Source organism: Candoia aspera, chromosome 4, assembly GCF_035149785.1.
Source record: "Candoia aspera isolate rCanAsp1 chromosome 4, rCanAsp1.hap2, whole genome shotgun sequence".
Lineage (NCBI taxonomy): Eukaryota > Metazoa > Chordata > Lepidosauria > Squamata > Boidae > Candoia > Candoia aspera.
In genome coordinates this window covers 32,911,264-32,935,460 of record NC_086156.1, presented here as the reverse complement: position 1 = coordinate 32,935,460, position 24,197 = coordinate 32,911,264, and the positions used below count along the sequence as shown (strand labels likewise).

At 38.9% G+C, this 24,197-nt stretch overlaps 1 protein-coding gene across 3 annotated transcripts; it reads right to left on the bottom strand.

Annotated features, from left to right (window-relative positions):
* Positions 1–119: 119 nt before the first annotated feature.
* Positions 120–22,559, bottom strand: GPNMB (glycoprotein nmb). 3 transcript variants are annotated; one of them, XR_010067955.1, is made up of 12 exons: positions 22,391–22,559; positions 17,351–17,503; positions 14,138–14,281; positions 13,558–13,731; positions 11,490–11,648; positions 10,779–11,084; positions 8,928–9,059; positions 5,488–5,590; positions 3,686–3,891; positions 2,794–2,887; positions 1,397–1,613; positions 120–503 (listed from the first exon to the last, which is right to left on the bottom strand). XR_010067955.1 is itself a non-coding variant. In XM_063303767.1 (12 exons), the coding sequence occupies exons 1-11, from the start codon at positions 22,467–22,469 to the stop codon at positions 1,460–1,462; spliced, it is 1,704 nt and encodes a 567-aa protein (XP_063159837.1). In that variant the 5' UTR covers positions 22,470–22,559; the 3' UTR covers positions 120–503; positions 1,438–1,459. The 3 variants fall into 3 exon arrangements, 2 of the variants coding, with proteins under 2 accessions (XP_063159837.1, XP_063159836.1); XM_063303767.1 differs by having other exon boundaries at positions 1,438–1,613; XM_063303766.1 differs by having other exon boundaries at positions 120–1,613.
* Between the last annotated feature and the right edge of the window lie 1,638 nt (positions 22,560–24,197).

Below are 24,197 nucleotides of genomic sequence, written 5' to 3'. Positions count from 1 at the left end.
CATAATGTGAGTAGTTTGGTTATGGTTTTACGAGATGTATGAACCCAGTCATTGTGTTTTGTAAATGGCTTAACCTGATGTTTGAGCCAGATCATAAAATAGTGCAAGGCAACACTATGTTAAGATAACACTGTATTCTGCTGGGGAAAGGGTTGGGGGTCTTACATTGCTGCAGGTAGGTAGTGTGGAAGAATTTAAGCTATTTGAATATTAATACATGTTTTAGCATGGAGCTCCTGAGCATAGTAAGGGTTTAACCTGTAGCAGTAAATATTTAGCAAGCAAATTGGCTTTGTAACCAGTCATGTTTTTACACATCTGTTGTTCCTTGTTGCTTGATAATAAGTACACACTGTTTTCTTTGTTCTTCGGTTCTTGCCCATGGAGTATTACTGAACTAGTCCATGTGTGCTTGACCTGGCTTTGCAAACTCATTATGAATTTTGGAGACTGAAGTACTCTGATGTCCTGCTTTAATAGAGAAAACAAACCTCATCTTGTCCCTGTCGGGCCAAGTGAGAAGGGAGAGAAAATGTGTAAGTCAAAATCAGGATGAAAATAAATTTGCAAGTTCCATCTTAAAGGCTTGTCTCCAACAACTGTGAAATAATGTCTGAGCCCACCTGATCTTTCAAAACAGTTCTAAAAAGATACATGTTTAGGAAGTAGAGACAAGGCTATTTTGCTAGACATTGCCACCTTCTCCTCCTCTTAGTACACAGGAAATTCCCTTCTAATGCACTTCAACTAGAGTGAATTAAATAAGCAAAGAAATTAGAGCAAAAAAATAATGCATTTTTAAATTGTTCTCCAAGCAGTGATTAAACTATTAGCTAAACATTTGAAGCTGTTGCAGTAAATGATATCCAGAGTCTCCAGCAAATAATGCTTATCCTAATAGCTTTCATACCTAATTTTTAAACTAGTTACTTTGAAACTGAGTGAGTATACAAGATGAAGGAACTCTGGTTTGAAGCATGATCCTGGCATGCTTGCACAGAAGTAATTTCTTCTAAATTCAGTAGAATTCAATGCAAGCTTAAATCCCTTAGTAAAAAGTGCTCAACCAGGCAGACATTTATTGAACCTCAAGAGTAAATAATTCTATTTATTTATTTATCGTTTTGTTTGTTTGTTTGTTTATTTTGCCTATGGGTCAGTATTGACTCCTGGTGACTGCCTGGACAAATCTCTGCAATAATCTAAGATACTGAATATAATACCCAGTATAAATAGTTTATTAACTGATACACTATAGCATATCCAAGATAAGCAAGTAAAATATGTTTTTTCTGTGTGATGCTATTTTATACTTCCAAGTTAATTGAACAAGAGCTTTTATTCTATATGTAATGCAAGTATACCATCCCCCCTCCCTTTTTCACTGCATCCCTACAGTGAATTGCAGTTCAGTGTAAAATTTGAAATATATGCAACTTTAAAACATTAGCCTGAAGAATTAGACAATTCCCAGCTTGCTTTTCAGCAGAGGGTCTCTCTCATTGCCTCCTGGGAAGAGAATGGCCTTGACATTATTGAAGTAAACACTCAGTCCTTCACCGGATTTCTCTTGACCTGTTTTTCTTTCAATAGGTTTATATTCTTTATATCTCCTGAAAAGAATATGAAAATCAGGTTATTACAGGGCTTTCCTGGTGTATGAACAAAACCCAACAATTCCTGGATTGCATGATTCTTCCCTGTAAACTGTTACTGTCCATTTATATTTTCAAAAAAAATCAGTGGGAAAAAGCTATTAGTACAGCCCTAGATAAAAGCTGCTGAGAATATGTATTGGTGAGAGGGGAGAGAGAGAAAGAGAGAGAGGGAGAGAGATAGCAACATATTTAATGCTTATAGTAATGTACTGCATCACTGATGGAATAAACTAGTCAGTAAATGTTTTCAGAGGTTCTGCCATAAAGAAAGAAATGTTATGCCATTGCCAGATGTATCCTTGTTGGGCATCCTTTTAAAAAACAAGGACAAAGGGATACTGTTGCTACAGTATCAAACTTATGGCCAGGAACCCTGGTTCAAATTGCCACTCACTTCCAACACTGAGGGATCTCTTTGCTGCTTGGATTATTGTTTTCCCTCCTCAGTAGTGCTCCAAGTACACTTGCCTCAATCCCCCACAGACAAGAAGATAGACAAACTGTGAAATTATTCCTGACAGTCATTGCTGTATTGCACACTTTTATTCAGTAATGTTTGGAAGATTCTATCAACCAAAAGAATAGTTAAAAAAGCAGTATTGGGGGAAAATAAAACATGAAGGGAAAATAGTATCAGGAAGGTGGGTTGGTGTGTCTTGTATCTCATGAGTGAGTCAGACAGAGGTAAAGCTAATGAGTTGTTGCTTTTTACCTCTGGGTAAACAGAATCTACCTTCTGTTACTAATACTTGCATCTGTATTATTTGGGTTCAAAAGTTTTATAAATTATTAAGTCAGCAGTCTGATAGAGCCAGTTTGGTCTAGTGGTTAAGGCAACAGACTAGAAACCAGGAGTCTGTGAGTTCTAGTCCTGCCTTAGGCATGAAAGCCAGCTGGGTGACCTTGGGCCAGTCACTCTCTCTGCCCAACTTGGCGCAGTGTAGACTAGCCTCCTCGTGGTGCACCCCAGGCAACATGACTTGTCACGGCTAAATAGTCTACACATCTGGCTGCTAGACCTCACAAGGATTTCCCAGCAAGAAAAAAGCAGTATGAACGCCAAGCTGCTATGCCATACGATTAAAAAAAAAAAAGCGGTCTGATTCAGTTTGAATGACTATACCAAGCAACTTACTTGTAAAGGAAAAAGGTTAAGAAAACAGCAAACACCACCAAGACACCACAGGTAACCAGAAATCCTTCTGCTGTCCTTGGAAAGGATGCTTCAGCTTGAAGAATGATAAAACAAAATAAGGGGAACTTAGTGATTAATATGCTCTTACAAGGCTGTAGATGTTCACAGTCTACATGTGCTTGATATTCCCACTTCATTGGGCTCACCATACCTGTCCTTTAAAAGACACACCCCAAAATTACATTTCTATAGACAGATATAAAATGAGGATTAATGGTTTTTATTTTTAATGTTTTTAAAATTATTTTTGTTATGTTGTTGTATTGTTTTGTAACTTTGTATGTCTCTCAGAGTTATGTCTGTGAGATAGGTGGCTATATAAATTTACCAAATAAATAAATAATATAAATAATATAAAATCCAAGTTCACCAAAATTCCCCACTTATTTCATGTACATTACTTCTGTCTATTTAGAGCTTGTTTTCTATTCTTGGCTGAGCCTGAAAGGTAACCAAAAAGTTCTTCCTACAATACTGCTTTTCACACAAGATATAATGGTTGAATCTCTTTCCCCATATATTACTCCAAATGCAGACAGTATTTTTGGGAAAATATGGCACTAGTAGAATCATTCATATTTAGGCTGATAATAGGAGGTGGGAAGGACCAAGGACTTCAGATCAAAAGGTCTGGTGCACATATTTATCATGAGTAGCACACTTTTCTCTCTCTCAGGTGCATTATACTTATATATTAGGGTAATGTTACAACGTTTGTGAAAAGATTCCTTACATGCACCTGCCAATCTGTCAAGCACACAGTATTTTAACATTTAAAATGTAACCTTTTTTTGTGAAATAATCATGCTAGGTACTAATAAAAAAGATTTACCTCCATTGATGGAGATCAGAGTACTTGTGAGTGCTAGACTTGTTGCATCAGCCAGTGTGATGTTGACACAATAGGTTCCAGATTCATTGAAGGCTCTTCTTATGATCAAGAAACACACATCAGCAACATCAACAGGGTGACATGACTCACTCTGTAAAATCGTACATGTGGGATCAGCAATTAATGTGCAGGCATCTGTAGGTAGACTAGGCAGGGAGAAGAGACAGAGATGGGATAGTTTTGGTTTTATAGAACCAATGGACTGATTGATAACACTTTGTTATGATTTTTCATAACATTGCCCAAAATGGTTCAAGTCAATTTATTATTGTTTTTTAAGAATAATATATATGTATTTAAACCAATATGCCATTTCAGTTAAAAGCAGTAAAGATGACCAAACTATGGACAGACTGGAGGAGTAAAATGTTGCAGTTACAGTACAGATATTATTATTCACAGGGAGTGAGGAAGGGGAACTCTTTTTAGCCCTCTAAAAACATGTATGCTCCAATGGGTCTTTCTCTCTATACTGTAAATCCTAGGACACTGTTAACTGATTATATTACAATGAAGCCAACTCAACTGCAAAACAGAATACATGGGGCTTTTTCATGTGGTAGCCTTTAGAATCTTGTCTGTATCTTGAAAACTGGACCTTGTAAACTGGCCAGAAATAAATCCAGCTTAAGAAAATGTTCCCTGGATTTCAGCCCAATCCTCCACTTTGGCCTAGAGTACAGTTAACATGGCCCCTGAATGGTGGTTCTCTCATTTCCTTTCCCTTCCCACACATGTCAGAAAACTGCTTTCTCTTCTGTGGGTGTGTCTTTTGAGGAAGTTTTCCTGTTCTTTCTGTAACTTGGGCTAGAAGGGAAGTTTGGCAGAACTCTTTTCAAGCTCACCAGGAAGGAAGGAAGGAAGGAAGGAAGGAAGGAAGGAAGGAAGGAAGGAAGGAAAAGCATTTCACCCCTCTGCTGTTGTGTTAAACACAACATACAAACACACATGAAGTTTATAGTTCTTCCTGTCACTAAAGTTAGAACAGAAACTCTTGTCAATTTCACCTAGTTTAAAGGAAAAAAGAATGACCAGCACTTCACCATTCCTCTGCTCAGGGCTGTAGGCTAAGGTCAAGTAGGCACTGATATTAATCAGTTCCAACCCAGCTCAATTTTTTTCAAGATCAGCCATGGTCAGCTAGATGCTGCCACCTGCTGAGGACCAGAAGAAAAATCAGGTACATGATTTAGCTACACGAATGGTATGATTCAGCTTTCTCCAGCCTAGTGTCAGCCCTTTGAGGTTAGCCAGCTCAGGAAACAGACACCTTCAGGATTACAAGAATGCTACTTTTTTGTTCCAAGGTATAGTAACAGAATATTGAAAGCCTGACAGAGTGTGCCCTATTTTATACCAAAGAGAATTAAGGTGGGGTTATTTTGAGTTTCTTTCTCATGCTTTCTCCTTTCCCAGGACTAAGTTGTGGTTTCTTCTCCCTTAATTGCTCCTGCATAAGTTTGTCAAGGTTATCTCCACATTCCTCTCCATCTAGTACCATCCATGCATTCTGGATTGCATCTCCCATAATTCTCAGCCAATTAATTCCTCTGGAGTGCAGCAATACACCAACACAATGGACTAGAGTACTAGAGATAAACAGTTCAGTTATACGGATGTTCTTTGATCTTCTACATGGGGTCTTTCAGTTAGCTGAGAGGAATTATTTAAATGTGTAACATAAGATTCCAGGACATGTAGGTTTTTTTGAAGAAAAGCAAGAAATGTATGGAAAAGCATACCTCCCTTGACAGGTTACTACAAAATCAACCATGGAGTTTCCAACTTGAGTAGCTGTCATCTGGACACTTGTCATTTGGATAATGTTTACCTCAAGGATCCCCTCTGTCAAAAGAAAGCCATGGATAACATACCAGGATTTTTTAAATGCAAAATTTGACAGAAAGGAAAGGAGTATTACTTTTAGATCTTAGCTGCAAGAGAATTAGCTTATAGTTTCTTGTTGACAATAGTTTCTGATTCTTCTCAAAGAATAGGCAGATTCATGAAATCTTATTCTTGGTCATTGTATTTGTGTTTTTGTTTTTTACTGTTATCAAGCAAAGGTCATATTTTTTATTTTTGTTGAAATGTAATCATCACAGAAAGCAGATCAGGGATTTAACATTTTAAAGCATCTCAAGTCATTAGATGCTTGAAGTCTAGTCCCCAATAATGATATGAATGATCCATAATTTCTAGCCAAGATGATAAAATGATAGATCTGAAGCTATGGGTAGTTTTTTATTAAGTTGCAGAAGATGAATAATAGTATCTGATTCTTTAAAAAAAAATAACAGCAGCAAAATAATTACCTCTCTTCTACACAACCACATACTAAGTTACAAAGCCGGATTTTTTTTTAAAAAAAGTATATTATCGTCAGTTCTGATACTGAAACTAAATCCTTGGATTAAGGTTCTTTAATACTAGGTATATGTGGCTGATCTCAAAAAAATGAAGTAGTTTCTGAGAATTTTGTCCACTGCTGCACTTAAGGCTATGTACATCAATATGTTCAGAGTGTTACCTTAAGATTAGGACTCAGTGTTCTGGACTTCTGGTGGGAACATGGCTCGCGGGCTCAGCAGGCAGAACTGACAACGTGGCAGTTGTTTTGGGCTCAGGCAGGTTTTTCCTGAAGCCCAGGAGTGTTTTTCCGGAAAAAGGAAAACACCTGGAATCACCCCATCTGTCCTCCAGACGGCTGCTTGCAGCCAGAAGATCGCAAACAGTGTTTGCGTTTGACTGGTAAGAGCAGCCAGGAGGCTGGGATGTCACCATTTCCAAGCTTCCTGTAGCCTTAAAGGGACACTAAGACCAGCCACCCCATTTCTAAATCATCCAATATATATATTTTTTATGTACATATATCCTAAGAGAGGCTTTCTGTAGCAAGGAGAAGCTGGTTTTCTTGGTGCTTATCGTTATTTTTGGGATCAATTTTTTTAAAAAATTCTTTTTAAGTTTTGGACTTAGTTTTCCATCCAAATATTAAGGAGGATTGAGAGTAAATATTTGTCTCCCTGTTATTATTTTTGTACTAATTTTGAAGATATTAGCATTTTCCTACAGGTTGAATCAGCTGTTTTGAACTTTCAGTTTTCTGCTTCTACCTTCCCTGGAGAACCGTCTGCATATCTAACTTTTGCTTATGGAAACACATTTCAGAATTCTGTCATATCTTCAACTTTCTCTGGTTAAGCTCCTAGGGGGCGCCACAAACTACTGCTTGAGACATGGAGGATTTTAAACAGACTTTCTCTGACTTCCAACAAGATTTTAAACAGATTCTTTCTGATTCCTACCAAGTTTTTATGCAAGGCATTCAGGACATTGTGGAAAACATGAGGTCTAAAATGTGTCATCTGGTTGGGGATGCTGTGGATGAAACTGAGGAATTCAACAGTGACAGAAATGTCTCTTCTAAGAATGAGATCCGGACTTCTGTTGAAAAGCTGGATGAAGATCAGATAGTCGAGTTGAAGAAATTAAAGGGAGAGATCAAGTTGCAAGCCATAAGTGAAACTGATTTTTTGATGGAAAGCAATGGAAAAAAGGGTTATTATGTATGGGAGGTCTCCTGAAGAGAAGCTGGAGTTTTTTGAGCAGGGCAGTTGGGCTTTTTGATTTTTTTAAAGAAAAAAGCTCTGGGCGCATTGTGGGGATATGTAAACGCCCTGGTTTATTTTGAAGTGGGATAAAGGTTTAAGAATATTTATCTGGATTGCTTTTAGGGTTTGGCTGATTTCATTTATCTTTAATGATTTAGATTAAGATTGTTAAGGTATAATAAAAAATAATAAATGTCTGGTTTGGGGTTTAATATGATTAAGATTATTAAAATTGTTGTATTATCAAGTACAATGGCAGACAATGTATATGTTTTTTAGTTTGATCTTTATTATAGTAGACAATAATGTATAGAATAGTAGTAGGAAGGAAATAAATAAATGTTATCTTTGGGGGGAAGTTGTTTAGGAGGTTTATATTTTTTTTTCTTTCAATATAAGGGGAGGGAGCAACTGTATTTAGTGATTTTTATAATATGCTAATAGAATGATTTATAGAAATAATGTGATTTTGGTTTAATATAGAGTAAGGGATTGATTATGGAAAATTGTTATATATCCTTGCTGTTAAAAGTCGGAAGTCACCTCTTTTTGTAAGGTCGGCGGTTCGAAACCGCGCGGCGGGGTGAGCTCCCGCTGCTCGTCCCAGCTCCTGCACACCAAGCAGTTCGAAAACATGCAAATGTGAGTAGATTAATTGGTACCGCTTCGGCGGGAAGGTAACGGCGTTCCGTGAGTCATGCTGGCCACATGACCCGGAAGTGTCTATGACAACGCCGGCTCTAAGGCTTAGAAACGGAGATGAGCACCGCCCCCTAGAGTCGGACACGACTGGACTTTACGTCAAGGGAAACCTTTACCTTTACCTTTACACTTTTTTAGTTTTTTTTTCTTTGCAGTTTTTTTTTTTTCTGTAGCTTTTATCTTTGCTTGAAACTTAATAAAATTCTTATAATAAAGATTAGGACTCAATTTTCTTTTAAATTAAATATAAGTCATTCTTTTGAACTCAGTGGTGTATCCATCACATTTTCAGAATGACTCCTTAATTTGAACTTACTGCATCAACCCAGGAATTGTGCTCTTCCTGATCAAGGTGACAAAACTGAACAAGGTAACAACAGTATGTGGGGATTTTGGTTTAAAATAATGTGTATGGTGACACCTAGGCAAAGTGACAAGAATTTTCCCAGCCAAACACAAATGTTTATTGATGAACTATTTAGTTAAATATTCCACAAAGGCTAATTGGTAGAGTTGGATCCAAAAATTTCTTTCTGTGAATGGAAGGAACTCTAGCTGACAAAAGGGGTCTTCCTCCAATGGAAGAAATCCCACTGTAAAAAGAAGACTCCTTTTGTTCATGGAAGGAAATTCTTAGCCATAACACTATTGGTAATATGGTTTTCAAAACAAACAAACAAAACAAAATAACACTGTTTTAAGTCTTCATTCCAAAATGGATGCTACAAAGCTTTCTGATATTCTGCCTTTTGCATACAGACATGTTCTATGAGAGCAGCAGCCATTTTAATTATATAATGACATTGAAACACTTCCCACAGTATCTATCAAAACGATATTCTTTCCTTACTGATGTAGATGCATACCTACAATGGTGAGTGATGCTTTGTAAGTTCCATATCGAGTGATATTGCACCTTTCAGCAGGAGGCTGTCCTGTAGGCAACTCAGTTAAACTAGGAGAGGTGGGAGTTGCATTAGAAGGCAACTGGGTAGTCACTGTTAAAAGAAAAAAGGAAAACAGAAAAGAGTTGTAGAAAGACTTTTCAGATTTTTGAATCTTAGAGCAAGAAGGATATTTGGACCCTATGTTTAGACCAAGATAAAAATGTGTACTACAATTAACTGACCATCATATTTTAATACACAGACCAACATCCACATGTACCATATACCTATTCTAAGGAATCAGAACTAAGCTATCTTCTGACTATGGAGAAAAGTATTCGGTTTATTAACAAACCGTTCTCTTCGGAATATAACTTCCTATTGTTGGCTTTTGCCTTTTATATCACTGCTTTGGTATTATGTACCTGTGTTTTCCTGTTCTTTTGGAGATTTACTTACCAGAAGTTTAATACAAGCAAGGGGTGAGGAAAGCTTCTTATTTATTTGTTTAAAGAACTTGCATGGCACCTATCTTACACAGTGTTCTAGGCGGCTCATAGGTAAAGGTAAAGGTTTCCCTTAACATTAAGTCCAGTCGTGTCCGACTCTAGGGGGCAGTGCTCATCTCCGTTTCAAAGCCGAAGAGCTGGCATTTGTCCGTAGACACTTCCTCCGTGGTCATGTGGCCGGCATGACTAAACGGAACACCATTACCTGCCCGCCGAAGTGGTACCTATTAATCTACTCACATTTACATGTTTTCAAACTGCTAGGTTGGCAGGAGCTGGGACTGGCAACGGGAGCTCACCCCGTCATGCGGATTCGAACCGCCGACCTTCCGATCGGCAAGCTCAGCAGCTCAGCGGTTTAACCCGCAGCGCCACCATGTCCCTAGGCGGCTCATAGCAACCAATAAAAACAACAACATAAAAATACACCAATTTCTTCCCACCAAGGTGCCGGAACCCTCCAACTGTTAATACCCTGACTCAGCTCCATCCTAGACCAATGTTTGGGGGAAGACTCAGGTCTTCAAGGCCTTCTGGAAGGCTAAAAAGGTAGACGCCCCCCAAATCTCAGTGGGAGGCTATTCCAAATGGCTGAAAAGGCCACACATGCAAGTTCCCATTAGATGACAACATCTGCAGTAAGGAACGTGGAGTGCACCCACCCTCTCTAACCTAGTAAGATAGGCAGATACCCACAAAGAGAAGCAGTCCTGCAAATAACCTTATGTCATTCCACTCCATCCAACCTGCACTTGAAGATCAAGATATGATTGATGTTTATTCTTAATTATTCTTCCTTCATGTTCAGAAATGGCCTGAAGAGCAATGGGTTTTTCCAGTAAGCAGAGAGTAACAATCTAATCATCCCAGGCCTAACTATGCCATTACCTCTTATAGCAAAGCCCAGATGAAATATATGGCTTTTCTTGTTCTGAGTACCAGCTTGCAGCACAAAATTATGTAGAAAGCATAAAATGTTAAGAAATGGGCAATCAACAAATTATTCATAATTGCAATTTTGAAGCAATTTCTTATTGAGGGGTGGAAGAAAGGAGATGAATTAGGTTCTATAAAAAGCAACTACAGCTAGTGGGTGGATTCATATATTAGCCATCTAATAAAGCCCAGTATATTGGGTTTGCACTATATGATATCACAAATCAAGTTCCTGATGATCTGCGATGGCTGAGTTTATGCAACACACTATGCCAAAATAAAACAGAGTACATTATGGCTTAGTGTGTTTTGTGAACACACCAGACCGATGTGTCTGCATGAGCAAGTATGTATGGTGGATGCTACAGTTGTCATGGACACTTACCTGGAAATGTAGATAAAGGAGAAACTGTCACTGGCCCACAAGGTGCAGGTATAATAGCTTGAACAGACAAGTCAGCACTGAAATTTCCCAGAAGTGTGTATGTATGTGTTGAAACAGAACTGTTGGAAACAAATGAACCACTGCCATCTCCAAAATTCCAGCGGTAGGAAATAACAGAATGATTCAGGTAGTGGCTGGGATCATGAATCCGAACATCAAACATAATGGGGATATCCTTGATGAAGATAAAGTCTGAAACATTGCGGTTGTTCTTCTGGGATATATTCACATAGAGGGGGATTTGATCTGCATATTAAAAGTATCCAAAAAGATGAAATTGTAGCTTAATACACAAAAGATAACACTGGAGAAGTGTTACAATTATTAGCAGGCAAGCACGGATGTGTCCAAGGAACATTGTCTCATTTGCCTGCCAAACGTGTTGCATAAACCTTTCATCAAAACTTTCCCACCCCTCCACCCCTGCACACATACACAAACACCATGTCAGGTATACTTCAGTCTTAAAATCTTAAAATATTCCTGAAAAAAGGCAGTAGAGGAACCAAAGTTCTCTGGATGTGTAGATTTCCATTCCCAGAATTCCACACCCAGTATGGATATTGCCGAGAAGTCTGGAAGCTGAAGTCAATGCCTCACTAATGTAAACAGTCCGCATCTGATGATTTACAACTTAACCTCGGAACTCACCTGTTACAACATAAATAACATTTGTTGTGGTTACAGGTACATATGAGCGATAACCTCTTCTGTAAACTGCCAACTCCATTATTTGTTTACCAACAGTGATATTTGTTGTGTTGATCGACACAATAACTGATGAGCCTCCTTTCTTTTGATAATACTGACCTGCAAAAGAGTAGAAGGTAAAAAAAAGATGGCACTGCTATGGGCTCAGTTATTCCTGCTCTTTGGTGTTTTTTTTTTTTGGAAAGACTATATGGTTACTCTTTCCCAAGGGAAGAAACATCTCTATCAAAAGGGCTAAATAAATAAATAAATAAATAAATAAATAAATAAATTCCAAATGTTTTGCTTACTTATTCAGTCCTTCTTATAAACAGCCCAGGAGTGTGCCCATGATTCTACCATTTTATGTCACGTGCCATAATTGGGCCCCTTTTCCATACTTTATACACTTGCACAAACCACTTGACAGCTCACAGCAATAGTAAATTTTTCAACTAAACTGGGCTAGCTTTGATTTGTAATAACTCTTTACTACATTAGTAAACTGCCTATACTTTTATCCATACACGGCTTGTATGGATAGTGCCATTATATGGTTTCACCACTAGATGACACTGTTTTTTGGGGAGTTGCCAGTCTATTCTATTCTCACTGGAAGGAAAGAAAGAAGTTGTTGTCTAATTGCCTGACTGATGCATCTTCTAAGCTTTCTCTAAAATCAACAAGAGTTAAGCAGCAGAAAACAAAAGGGAGAAGCCATAAATTAATGATGAACACAGATTTCATTCAACCAAGAGTTCTCACTCAAGGCACAAATGACCAGGGTCAAATTATCCTACATCAGACACATTATGTGAAGACCCAGCTCTCTGGAAAAGGCTCTAATGCTGGGAAAGGTAGAAGGAAAGAGAAGAAGAGGATGACCAGCAGCAAGGTGGATGGACTCGGTTACAGAGGCAAAAAGTGCACCATTGCCGTTCGGAGACATGAAAGAACAGGGTAGGCATAGATTGTCTTGGAGAAAATTTATCTATGTGGTTGCTAGGAGTCAAAAACAACTTGAAGGCACATAATCAACATGCTTCCTATGCAGAAGGTTCCACATTTAATTCCTAATGAAATGGATTGCAAATCATAAATCTGGGAAATATTTCTTCCTGAAGCCAAAATATATACAAGAGTTAGGCAACCTGGTGCCTCCTTTCAATCCCAGCCAACATATTCTAGTGTTCAGGGATAAGAACAAATCCAAAACTTCTAGAGATCTGATTTCTCTGTGACACATTTGTCACTCCCAAGCTATGGAGTCTCATTTGCCTCCAATTCACTCCACCTTTAGAAGAGGCAGGTAAGAAAGATCTCTCCAGCCAGCCTTTAAATATTAAAATAATTAGATGCCCACATATATGTATAATTTAAAGGCTTTTCCCTCCCTCCCTTCCTCCCTCCCTCCCTTCCTTCCATTCTTTTTATGCCATTAGCTGCCTTGTTTGTTTTCAGACTAGAAAGTCAGGATAAAAAATTAAATACACTACAGAAAACAAAAATACTTTAATAAATAGGTGAACAGAGCATTCATTTCTGGCAGAAAGTCCTTCAGAGTTATGTGGGGCTGTAACATAAATACTAATCTAGACATACATGATTTAATAGCTGAATATTTGTAGAGATTTTAAAAAGCATTTTACTCTTAAAAAAATCAATATAATTATAATTCACTTCAGTAAAGTTGTTCAAGGTTACTGTCTTTTTGAGGTGTTCTGCATCAGCTGGAGAACTGACTATGGAAAAAATATTAAGGATGGTTTACTGTGACATGTGGACATACCCGATCTCATCTTGAAGGGCTGGGAATTTGCGAAATATGCCTGTTTCCCCAAACTTAACAGTCAACAAACAGCTTCTCTATTTTCAGAGCAGCTCTGAACCAACAGCTTTCTCACACAGTTACCAATTTTTGCTCATAAAACCCTTAACAATGGGTCACTTGCAAATAATTTTGGATAGTGCTGTATAAACAAGTACTGAGAAAAAAATTCAAAGGTGGAAGGACATTTTAAGGACTAACCAAGTGTGTGAAATATGTAGATGAAATTTCTTCTCTTCCAACCATGCTGGTGAGGGAAAGGTCTTCCGTCTGGGAAAACGTTGTAGCTGTTGTTATTTATGCAGTTTAGCCCGCTACAGTCATCAATCCATTGGGTCCAATTATAGACATATTCACCAGAAAGAACTGAAGAATCTAAAAACAAAAAGAAAAGAAATAGGAAAAAAGAAGAACAAGCATTTTTTCCAGTCTGGTGCCTTTCATATGTTGGAATTTAATTCCTTCATTTCAACAGAATGTGGAAAACTTCAGAGTGGATCAAGTTGATCATGGCTGTAATCCTAAACACAGTTACTAAGAGCTTACTGGACTGATACAGATATTTTATTGCCTGAAGTAGAACAGCAAATTGGACACAGAGACACTTACGCTTTCAACCAAGTTAATAAGGTCACTAGTATGGTACCTACGGCACCTAAAGCTAGCCAGGTTGTTTTGACCCCGAGGCAGAAAAATCCCATCTCACACCTGCTTTAACAGTGAAATAACAAAACAACAACAACAACAACAAAACAACGGCAATAAATATTTAATTACATACCATTTAGGCATTTTCGATCATATATTATATTGCTGTCATTATCTTCCCTCTGACATCTGGGAAATTTTAGCATTGCAGTAAATGTCACATTGGATCCTACTAAAGCTGGGCTATCACTGGTCAAACTGGCTACTACTTTTCCACCTGAAAAGCAAAAAAAAAAAAATTTTTTTTTTTAATTTATTGCATTACTACTCCACATTTCCTCCACAGAGGACCAGAAACCCATGGTATACCAGATTCCTTATTACCTCTCTCACTGCCATTTTATTCTGATTGCAAGTATATACATTAGAGACCCAGTCTGGTGTAGGGGTTAAGGCACCAGCCTAGAAACTGGGAGACTGTGAGTTCTAGTCCTGTCTTAGGCACAAAGCCAGCTGGGTGACCTTGGGCCAGTCACTCTCTCTCAGCCCTAGGAAGGAGGCAATGGCAAACCACTTCTGAAAAATCTTGCCAAGAAAACTGCAGGGACCTGTCCAGGCAGTCACCAGGAGTCAAAAAAACTGACTCAAAAACTTTATACATATACATATACATATACATACCCCCCCACACATTATACAGCACCTTTCCAAAATATTTCATCCTTCTTAGTGACTTTTTGTAGCATGCACCAGTTTTTTCAGTTTCTAAAGGATTTTATTTCATTTTAATAGTTTATATCAAATACATTATGACAAATGCTGTTCATATAAATTCATAATCAAAATTATTCAGTGCAAATACTGTAGTACAATAAAATTGTGTGATAGTTTCTGAGTGTAACTAGAAAACAGAATCATCCATACATAAGATTGTGATGTCTGTGGGGATAGTCAAAGAGCTTCCTGAATACAAAAAAATAATCAGGGGGAAAACCTCTAACATTGGGGGATGGGGAAAGATCTCTGCAACAACTCAGGTATGACTGAGTATGTTCTGTGGGCATAAAATGCTAACTGACTAATTTGGGGGGGACGGTGTTTGAGGAAGTGGAAGATTGGAATGGAAGATCCTACGGAAGAGCTTGGCTGGCTGGCCTCATGAATGTTCCACTTTGGTTCTCCCCAGATGCTTTTTTTAAAGAACAATGACATTCCCATAGGCAGAGTATTTATTTAAGAGTAAGATGAGCAGGGAATACTCCATGACTCGTGTTCTGCACTGATTCCTATCCTTCAGTTAAATTTCAATGGAGGCATTATGAGATAATTGTCCCATGTGGCTTTTTCTGAACAAGACCCATGAGAAGCCGGGGAGATGGCAGAATGACAGAGAAATGTGTAACAGTACTAAATAATCCCAGCAACCTCTATTGCCTCAGGCTAATACAGTAAGTCAGATTGGCATCAAGTTCTTGATTATTTCTCTGTTTCTTTGATGACCATACTGCACGCCAGGCACTCAAAAGTAGCCAATTTAATTGAGAAATAAATCAATGGAAAAGTATTATTTACACCTTAAAAAGCCTGACTTAAGATCTCATACCAGAGCTGTATGTGGGTCAGTAGGAGGGTTAAAAAAGTCAAAATAGTGGCTGTGATCATGGGATTGAAGCACCATCCCTTGTTTATGTGGGTCACAATGCATGTAAAAGGGACAGGCCTCCAATCATGTGGTCTTGACTGTCATGACTTCGTTGACCCCTCTGCAGAGGCCGTCTTATCTTCCCTCCTTCCTTCCTTTATTTATTTTATTAAATTTATGTCACCGCCCATCTCCCCCAATGGTTCCTTTCCCGACAGTAGAAAGTGTACAGACTAAATTCACGCTTGGAATGAATACATTTTCTAGTTTGGAAGTAATAGAGAAGAAACACTTGTTTTCCATGCCGAACAGTCAGGCATATAAAAATGAGGCATTATTAAGAGGTCCTCTTCCATTTTACTGCAATGCCACAACGCATTGCAGTAAATGGAATCCTTTAGAATATTAAAGGATTGAAACCACTACTTTAAACTGTGTTAACCTCTCCCCCCACCAACCAGTGGCAACAGTGCAGGTTTTTCAGCAAAACCTTTTTCTAGTGTCATGCACCTGCTACCACTACTAGCTGTTACATTTGCATCAGTTGTAGTATCCAGGAGCTTAAGGTAGCACTCAGCATAAGTCCTAAACCCATGTCAGCCTAAACCAAGACTCACTAAAATAAAATCTTAAGGAAGATGACTAATCTTAATTTAAGGTTCATTCTGATGCCAGTAAGAATTTTTAAACCTGAGGGTTACTTCTAAACAGACTGTGACTCAGGAGAATTCTAAGCCTAGCCTTAAGCATGAAGCCTCACTCTAAAGCTTTCCCTCAGAGTATTTTAACTAGAGATCTCAAGAGAGCCAAAACCTCACCCTAGATTCATGTTAATGCCAAGAAGGTTTAATTCCAAACCACACACATAAAAACCACATCACAGAATAATTCTAGGACAAGCCCTAAGCATAAACATTTACCCTAAGCAAACCGTGACACTAAAATTTGCCTACAAACTCAAGAAGGCCTAATGCTAAACCTAAGTTTGGCCTAATTCCAAGAGGAATTTTTTAACCCTAAGCCTGCAGTTTCCAAATTGTGTGCTGTGGCCCTGCACAGGGTCCTGCAGGATATTTAACATTTTTGTGACTCCCATTTGCAATATCCGGTTTTGTGGCACTAAGGCTGCCATTGAACTGAGAAACCTCTGCCCTAATCATTAAAAATCAAAATCAATTGCACCATAGGAGAATTCTAAGGCTAACCTTTAACATAACACCTCATTCTGCTACTGTCCTCAGGGTATGATTAATTACAACTCTCAAGGAATCTTAAGCTTAACCCTAAATTCACACTAATTCCAGTAGGTATTTTTAACCGTAAACTTTATACATAAGTACAAAAGTATGCCCCAGTCTAATTGTAAGACTAACTATGCATGTCCAAGTCTATAAATGCAGAATTCTCATTGCTCCAAATATTTGGGTAATGTGTGATGCCCAAGTCATGTGGACAGTATCAGAGAAGACAAATTTGATAATACTCAGTTAGATGGACTCCTGCCCTTATTTTGTGTAAAACAGATACCATGTCCCTAAACATTTTCATAAACAAAAACCCTGCTCATTACTCTGCAGAAAACAAAATGATCACCCTGGCCAAGCTCCACTTATACCGTATCATTAATGTTCTTCTACAATCACATTGCCCCAACCTGGTTGTCCTTCCCCACCTGCCTTTGTCCTGTCATGCACATAGAATTACCTTTCCAGCAGTTTTTCCATCTGGGGTCTCTTTTTCCCCAGAAGGGGTAAAGCTTATCATTCCAGTTATTATGATCAGAATACCAGTGATTTAGCCTGTGGTGGTACTCGTTACGAGAAGTTGCTGTTCCATGAGTCATCACATCTCGAAATTCTACCAAGAAAAGTTAAAAACATGTGATAAAGTTAAGAAGGTTGTAAAGAAGGTTCATGTGTAATACTGAACCCAAGTTCATGCTGTATGTATGCTCATTCAGAAAACTGTGAAAGTAGCTTTTTTTTAGGAGTTACGCAGTTCTGCCTCTGGATGGGAGATGGGAAGACTTAGATTCTGGCCCAGCTTGCTTTACCCCTGACCATACTGTATTGATGGGAATATCTGATGCTGCACTGTATCAGTTTTGGTTTCCCATCTTCAAGAAAGCCTGTGCAATCTCCAGATATGCATGCATGAATGGAAGCATAAGATGTGTGCCAATCCTTTCTCAGAATTTCAGGCCTTCCCTGCCAGCTTCTCACAAGCAAAGTCAATGGGGAAGCCGGCAGGAAGTTGGAAGTCGCAGTCACGTGAGGTCCTTGCTTAATGACAGCAACTGGGACTGCTGGAACTGTTGTCGCTAAGTGGTGCGGTCATATGGTTTTTCAACTTACAACAGTGTTGCTTAACAACTGAGTTTCTGGTCTCAATTAGCATTGTTAAACGAGGACTACCTGTATTGTGCTTGTGAAATGTACTACTTGCTCCTTCAAGGAGCCTCTTCTGGCTGTAGGGTGTGAAATAGACAGCCATTGGCCTCTTAGGGCACCCAGAGAGAGGCATTCATTTCCACTGAGTTAATCCACCACATTCTTAATGCAAATGGCCTCTTCTGTCATGAGCACTGATGGTGAGCAGGAGGGGGCCCCTATCCAGGGGGGAAAACGCATGCGTAGTAGTGAGGAGATGAGCAGTCATTCAAAGAGACACAGAACAGACCCGCCTTGACTTTTGGGGTTTATCTGTATGGGTTTTCCCACGCTTCTTCAGTTTGTTAGGATTTTCTGTCTACTGTAGCAGTAATAAAACACTAGAGACCTATTCCTCGGCTCGGCGTGGTTCCTGCCTGCCGGGACATCTTCATTACTAGCAATTTATATTTTATTTATTGGATCCATGGAGGGAGGTGAGACTCTGTCCCTGCTGATTAGAGAGATGGCGGCAGGAGGGCCCTGACTTTGGGTGATCTTGTGGTGAGCCAGCTTCTTGAAGCCAGGCCCAGCTACTCGATTAAAAAAAGAGGCACAATTGTTTTATGCATCTGACATCTGGCTTAACTTAGTATGTTTATGAACTTTTACACTTTTAAAAATGTTCTAATGTTATTTGGAGATGGTGCCATCTCCTCGGTTCTTCTCGCTTAAGGATCCATGCATGTGGTCTGTTGGCAGGACAGTAGTTGAGCTGCTTCAATGAGGCTATTTTCATCCCAGGATGAGTGGATGGGGCAAATATTAAAAGATAATCAGATGATCTAGAATATGCTTGGTTTGATTATCGAGTAATAATAGATAGTGACAGGGTCTAATGAATACGGCATACCAGAAAACATTCCACCCAGTATGCATGTGTGCGTACAAACATGCAAACTTAATTTCAGTTCAAAACAGTTTTGGGTCTGCAGAGTTTCTGCAATGCTGCTTTAGCACTAATATGGAAATTATGACTAAAGATTTGATTTTTTTTTCATCATTGGTTTCCACTTCATTCCCTGCCTTGCTAAATCAAGATCCAGAAAAAAGACTGCTGCTATCTTTGTAGCAACTTCACATTTACATTACTTCTCCCATTGCTTCAGAGAAAACAAATTAATAACCTTTCAGAACTGTGATAGAGCATATCCAGTTACTTTCTCTAGCACCAGGCAAAATAATTGTTTTATTCTCCCAAGCTTTTAAATGCTTCACTTGTCATAAACTAGTCTCTGCTACTTTGACCTCTGCAGTTTTTAACTGATTGTGGTTTTAGGTTTTTGCATTCACTTTATAGGTACACCTACTGTACTTTGACCTGAGAGCTGTAGCGAAATTTTAGAAATAAAATTTCTAAATACCTGTGTAATTATTTTTCCCAAAAACCATCTTATAGAATCAAAAAATGAGATTTCAAACCTCTTGCACTAAACAGCATTTCTTCTAATGAAACTGCTAAGCTCCTATCTTACTCACAGATAAATAATTAAGAAAAATATTTAGAGTTACTCTTACTTTTATTGAAATACAGAATGTTTCATTAAGTGGTTCTGTTTGAATCTCAACAAGGAGAAAACAAGACTTTTTTCTTGTTATAAGATTGCTGAAGTAAAATAAAAACTCATGTGTCAGAATACACACATTGTTTCCAGATAAAGAAAGACTTAATTCATCCAACATGACAAAAACTGGTTTAGGTTGATGCCCTAGTTTAGGCTGATGCATGTCAGAGTTTTCCCTGACTTATTTGGAATATTTTCCATACACCCATGTCCTGTGTTCCAATTCCTTTAGGTTACAATCTGTCCTCTGTTTGAGATTTATATTTTTAAAATCTTGGGAGTAATACATTTTTACTTTAGCTCCCTTGGCTTTGATAAAAACTATGTGGTCTAGTGGTTTGATACACTACATCACAATGTGGTTTGTTATTTTCTGGGTACAGTAACCATAATGAATGTACACATGGTTGCCCTACATTATGTGTGAATCAGATTATTATTATTTGTTCAAAAAACCATGGTTAAAAATTCTAGTTCACTGTGTGAATACATGTGATTTTGGAATGTATTGTATCCTATGTTATCTGTTATGGATCCAAGGAAGAATTACATATCTTATTTTATTACCACATCTAAGTATGGTAGTGTGATCAAGTCAGCTGTGCAGGAACCTTTGAGAGAGATATTGAGCAAGCTAAATAGCAGACCCATACCAAATATGATAGAACACTACTATATTGTTACAGGACACACACACACGTCTATGTCTGCCTATGTCTATGTCTGTCTCTATGTCTGCATCCATGTGCTAGGCTGTACAAAACACAGTATGAGCAAAAAATCAGTTTTAATTGGCAACCAATCACAGAGGGGGCTGTGGCTAATCACAATGATGCCAAAATGAGTAAATGTGCATCATTACAATGCAAGCTCCATCCTTTTTTATTTGCATTGTGACATTACATGCAAGTACGTAAGGAGTTGAGTTTGAGTTGGACATTTGTCACATGCCTCCCCTTGCCTGTGCATGAAAGCCCATGATCAGCCCTCACATACTGTATTCATTTGGCCATACAGTACTTGCATCACCACACCTCACTCGAAGGGAAGGTGAGGCAAGATACAGGATGGCTACAGATGGAGTCGACTTCTCTTGTGAGCTTGTCAGCTCCCCAAAGAGCTACTGTTAAGGAAAGAAGGAGGTTGGCATTTCTGCTATGTCAGGTCATGCTTCATGTGAAAGGCATGTGATATCGGCTGTCTGGATGAGCCCTAAGACGCCTGCCTATATCTCAGTATCAGCCTTAGCTATAGTACCTGTAAAATGCCTGCTTTTGGGTTTAGCAGGACAGCTAGGTCTCACTGATGCTCCCTTATGAGTCAAAATAGAAGTGGGCTGAGAACACCCCAAGCGTGCAGGCTGCCTCTTGGAAAGAATCGGAAAATTAAAGAACTCTTCACCTTTCCTGGGCAAAATCTTAACTGTTAGAGATTAATATTGTAAACGCAAAGTACACAGGTTTCCATAAATATTTCTGGAGTTTCTCGAATGCATTCAGCCTGTACATTTCTGGGCCCAACTAACCATGACTCATGTTTGTCCCTAAGAGGTTAAAAACGTCACACGGTAATGCACAAACAATGCCCCATTACTTTTAACAAGAACATGAATTAATTACTTCTTTTTGGAGGAGAAATTTAAAACAAAGGAGTGGTCCAAGAGTATGATTAACTCTTTCCTTTGATGTTTTCCCATTGCTCAAGTAACTCCTTGATCAGCAGAATTCAGAAAGTATGCTTGTCTTCCCAAGCATGCATTTCAGAGATGTAAGGGGGCAAACTGTATAGCTTTTCTGCCATTTTGCATCTCAAAATTTCCCTTTCTCAAAGTGACTTGGCTTTTTGAAAGAAAACGTTTGATCACTGTTGCTGGTATAAAGAATTAGCAGATATGTTAGCTCCTATAGACCACAAAGGAACTGAGAGTTTGGTGTTTCACTAATGCAGTGCCAGGAAAAGAGGTGGCCACACTGTTTGGGATAAGGGTCAACCCTGCAGGAGACAATAGCTATTCCAAGAGAAACAGGCTCTTTGTCAGTCACAATCTCTAGGAAAAATAGGGAGAATCTGTCATCTGGACATTCTCGGCCAGTGGTCCTTAATGTCTCTGCAACCAGTACACTAAACATTACATACTCAGTTATTGTGAAGTTTGAGGTTGCACAGAGAATGCGGCTTCGCAGCACATGTACACTGTAATTTCCCCCCCTCTCTCCTATTCCTTGCTGAAAATCACTAACACTTAACAATCCTCATTGTATATAAGCCAGGAGTAAACAAAATATAAACATGCATCTGTTTCCCATATGGGACTTTGAGTATAATACAAAGGCTAAAGGGTGCTAAGAAGTAACTAATTTGGAGCAATTGCTCCAACTTGTATCTTGTAATCTTTTACATGTTTCCTCTGAAATATCTCTATTGAGCTTAGTAAGATCTTCTACATAAACATGTGTGTACTGTTACAGATCGTCTTGTGGTGCAGTAGAGAGACAGAACAAAAGTCTTACGCTTCCATATCTATATATTTGGGGAATCTCTGCATTTTTGAGCAAAAACTTCATCTGAATACTTCATCTCCAAATTTCACTTGATTCCTACAAAGTATTTTTAGAAGTGTAAGGTAAGGCCACCCACACTGACATCACTGCATCTGATCCCCCCCCACTGCTCGCCCCCCCAGACAGAACTGGTAATTCTACAGCCAAATATCATACGGAGGGGAAGAAGTGGGGAAGCAAGGAACTCACGTTTGGAGGCTGTAGCAGGCAGAACATGTTCACCAATGAGCAGGTATCCAAGGAGAGAGAAGAGGTAAGCCAACGTCATGCTGAATAGATACAGACACCCAAACTACAGAATTTGCACAACTTGACTTGGTGTTCCTCTGATCTCTTCAAAGCAAGACTGGGGATATTGTTTCCCTGCTCTCCTCCTCTCTCTGGTTAAATTGAGATCTTGGGGCTCATCATGTGATGGCCCTGGATTAAGGAGAGGTGCATGATTTTGTGTTTTCTGCCTCCCCCTTTTCCCCCCTGCAGCTCATGTGCTTATGAGTCATTCCTCTCACTTTTAATATTCACTGGGATTCTTATACAGCTCTGCTTAGACATACAGCACTTTTGCCTCTCAGGAATTTCTGGTGCAATTTTGCACCTTCAACAGAGGAGTCATGAACATTTATTGTCTGCTAATATTTCAATTCCTACAGTGATTCAAAGATGGGCAGGTTCTGCACTTTCCAGGAACGGTGACTGTTCAAAAGAGGGTGTTTTCAAGAGTTCTGTAGTAGTGAAGTCAGGGTTTCCGTGATAGGAAGGCTTTCACACTCCAAGACCAAGCATACTTCAAGCACATTATGTATCAGTCCCACAGAGCAGGGGCACAAAAAGTGTAGCCTGTCGGCCCCAGTTTTGCAGTCTGCAGAATCTTCCCTAAAATGAGCAGGATATTTATCAAACTTTTGTAGTGGGCAAGGGATATGACAGGGCAAAATGGGTGCCTTAAAGCTTAACCCTCCACTCAAGATTTTAAGAGATAACCCTGACCCCTTTTGGAATGCAGCCACTAACAAGCCATGCAAAACCTAATGTGGCTCTCAAACAAATTTGCACGCCCTTGCCCTAGAGCAACAGTTCTCAAAGTGTGGCCTGGGGATCCTTGGGGGTCCCCAAGACCCTTTCAGGGGTCCACAAAGTCAAACAAACGAACAAACAAATACTTTTCAGTTTTAGTTTCTAATATTGTAAATATTGTTAGATATAACTCACATAAGCCAAAGTTCTTTGGGGTCCTCAATCCTTTTTAAAAATGGAAAGAGGTCCTGAGACCAAAATGTTTGAGAACTGCTTGCCTAGAGAAACATGCCATAAGAATATGGAATTATTTTTTATCTTCCTCTCCTGCCTCAGTGTTTCACCTAATTTTTAGAAAGAGATGTATTTTCCTTTCATGTGAATCTGTGGGCAGGTTGTACACAAAAATGCTGCAAGATCTGTCTAAAAGCGTAAGTAGTCCACCAGCCAGTTTCCTACAGTACCCAGCCAGATGCTGTACTGGATTCAGGGTCACTAAAGATGACACACAATTGCCTTTTTTACCAGCTCCCAATTGTGAGACACCACTTTAGTTGCTAACTTCCAATCTGAAACAAGAACTCTTTGCATTTTGTTTGATACTGTCATTTCTGTCATGGTGCTTTTTTTATATCTCAGACAAGAAATGCTCTTAAATCCTCAGCAGGGCTCCTTTGAATGTTGTATTAGAAATCAGCACTAGATAGTTGCATAAATTGGGGAAGGGGGGTATGCACACTAAGAATAGTAAAAAAAAAAGTGGTGGCTTGTAACAAATGTGAGTCTGTACATGGTCAGCTGTTTCCTATGATCTCCCTACATAAAGCATACTTTCTCCAGGAGTTTAGATGGCATTCACATGATTGCCAGGTGACTGACCCTTTTACACAAACACTATATGACTGGGAATCATCCAGTCTGGTGTTCTCTAGGTGTGCTGAATTCAGTTCCCATCAGCTGACAGCTGGTGCATGCATAGCCT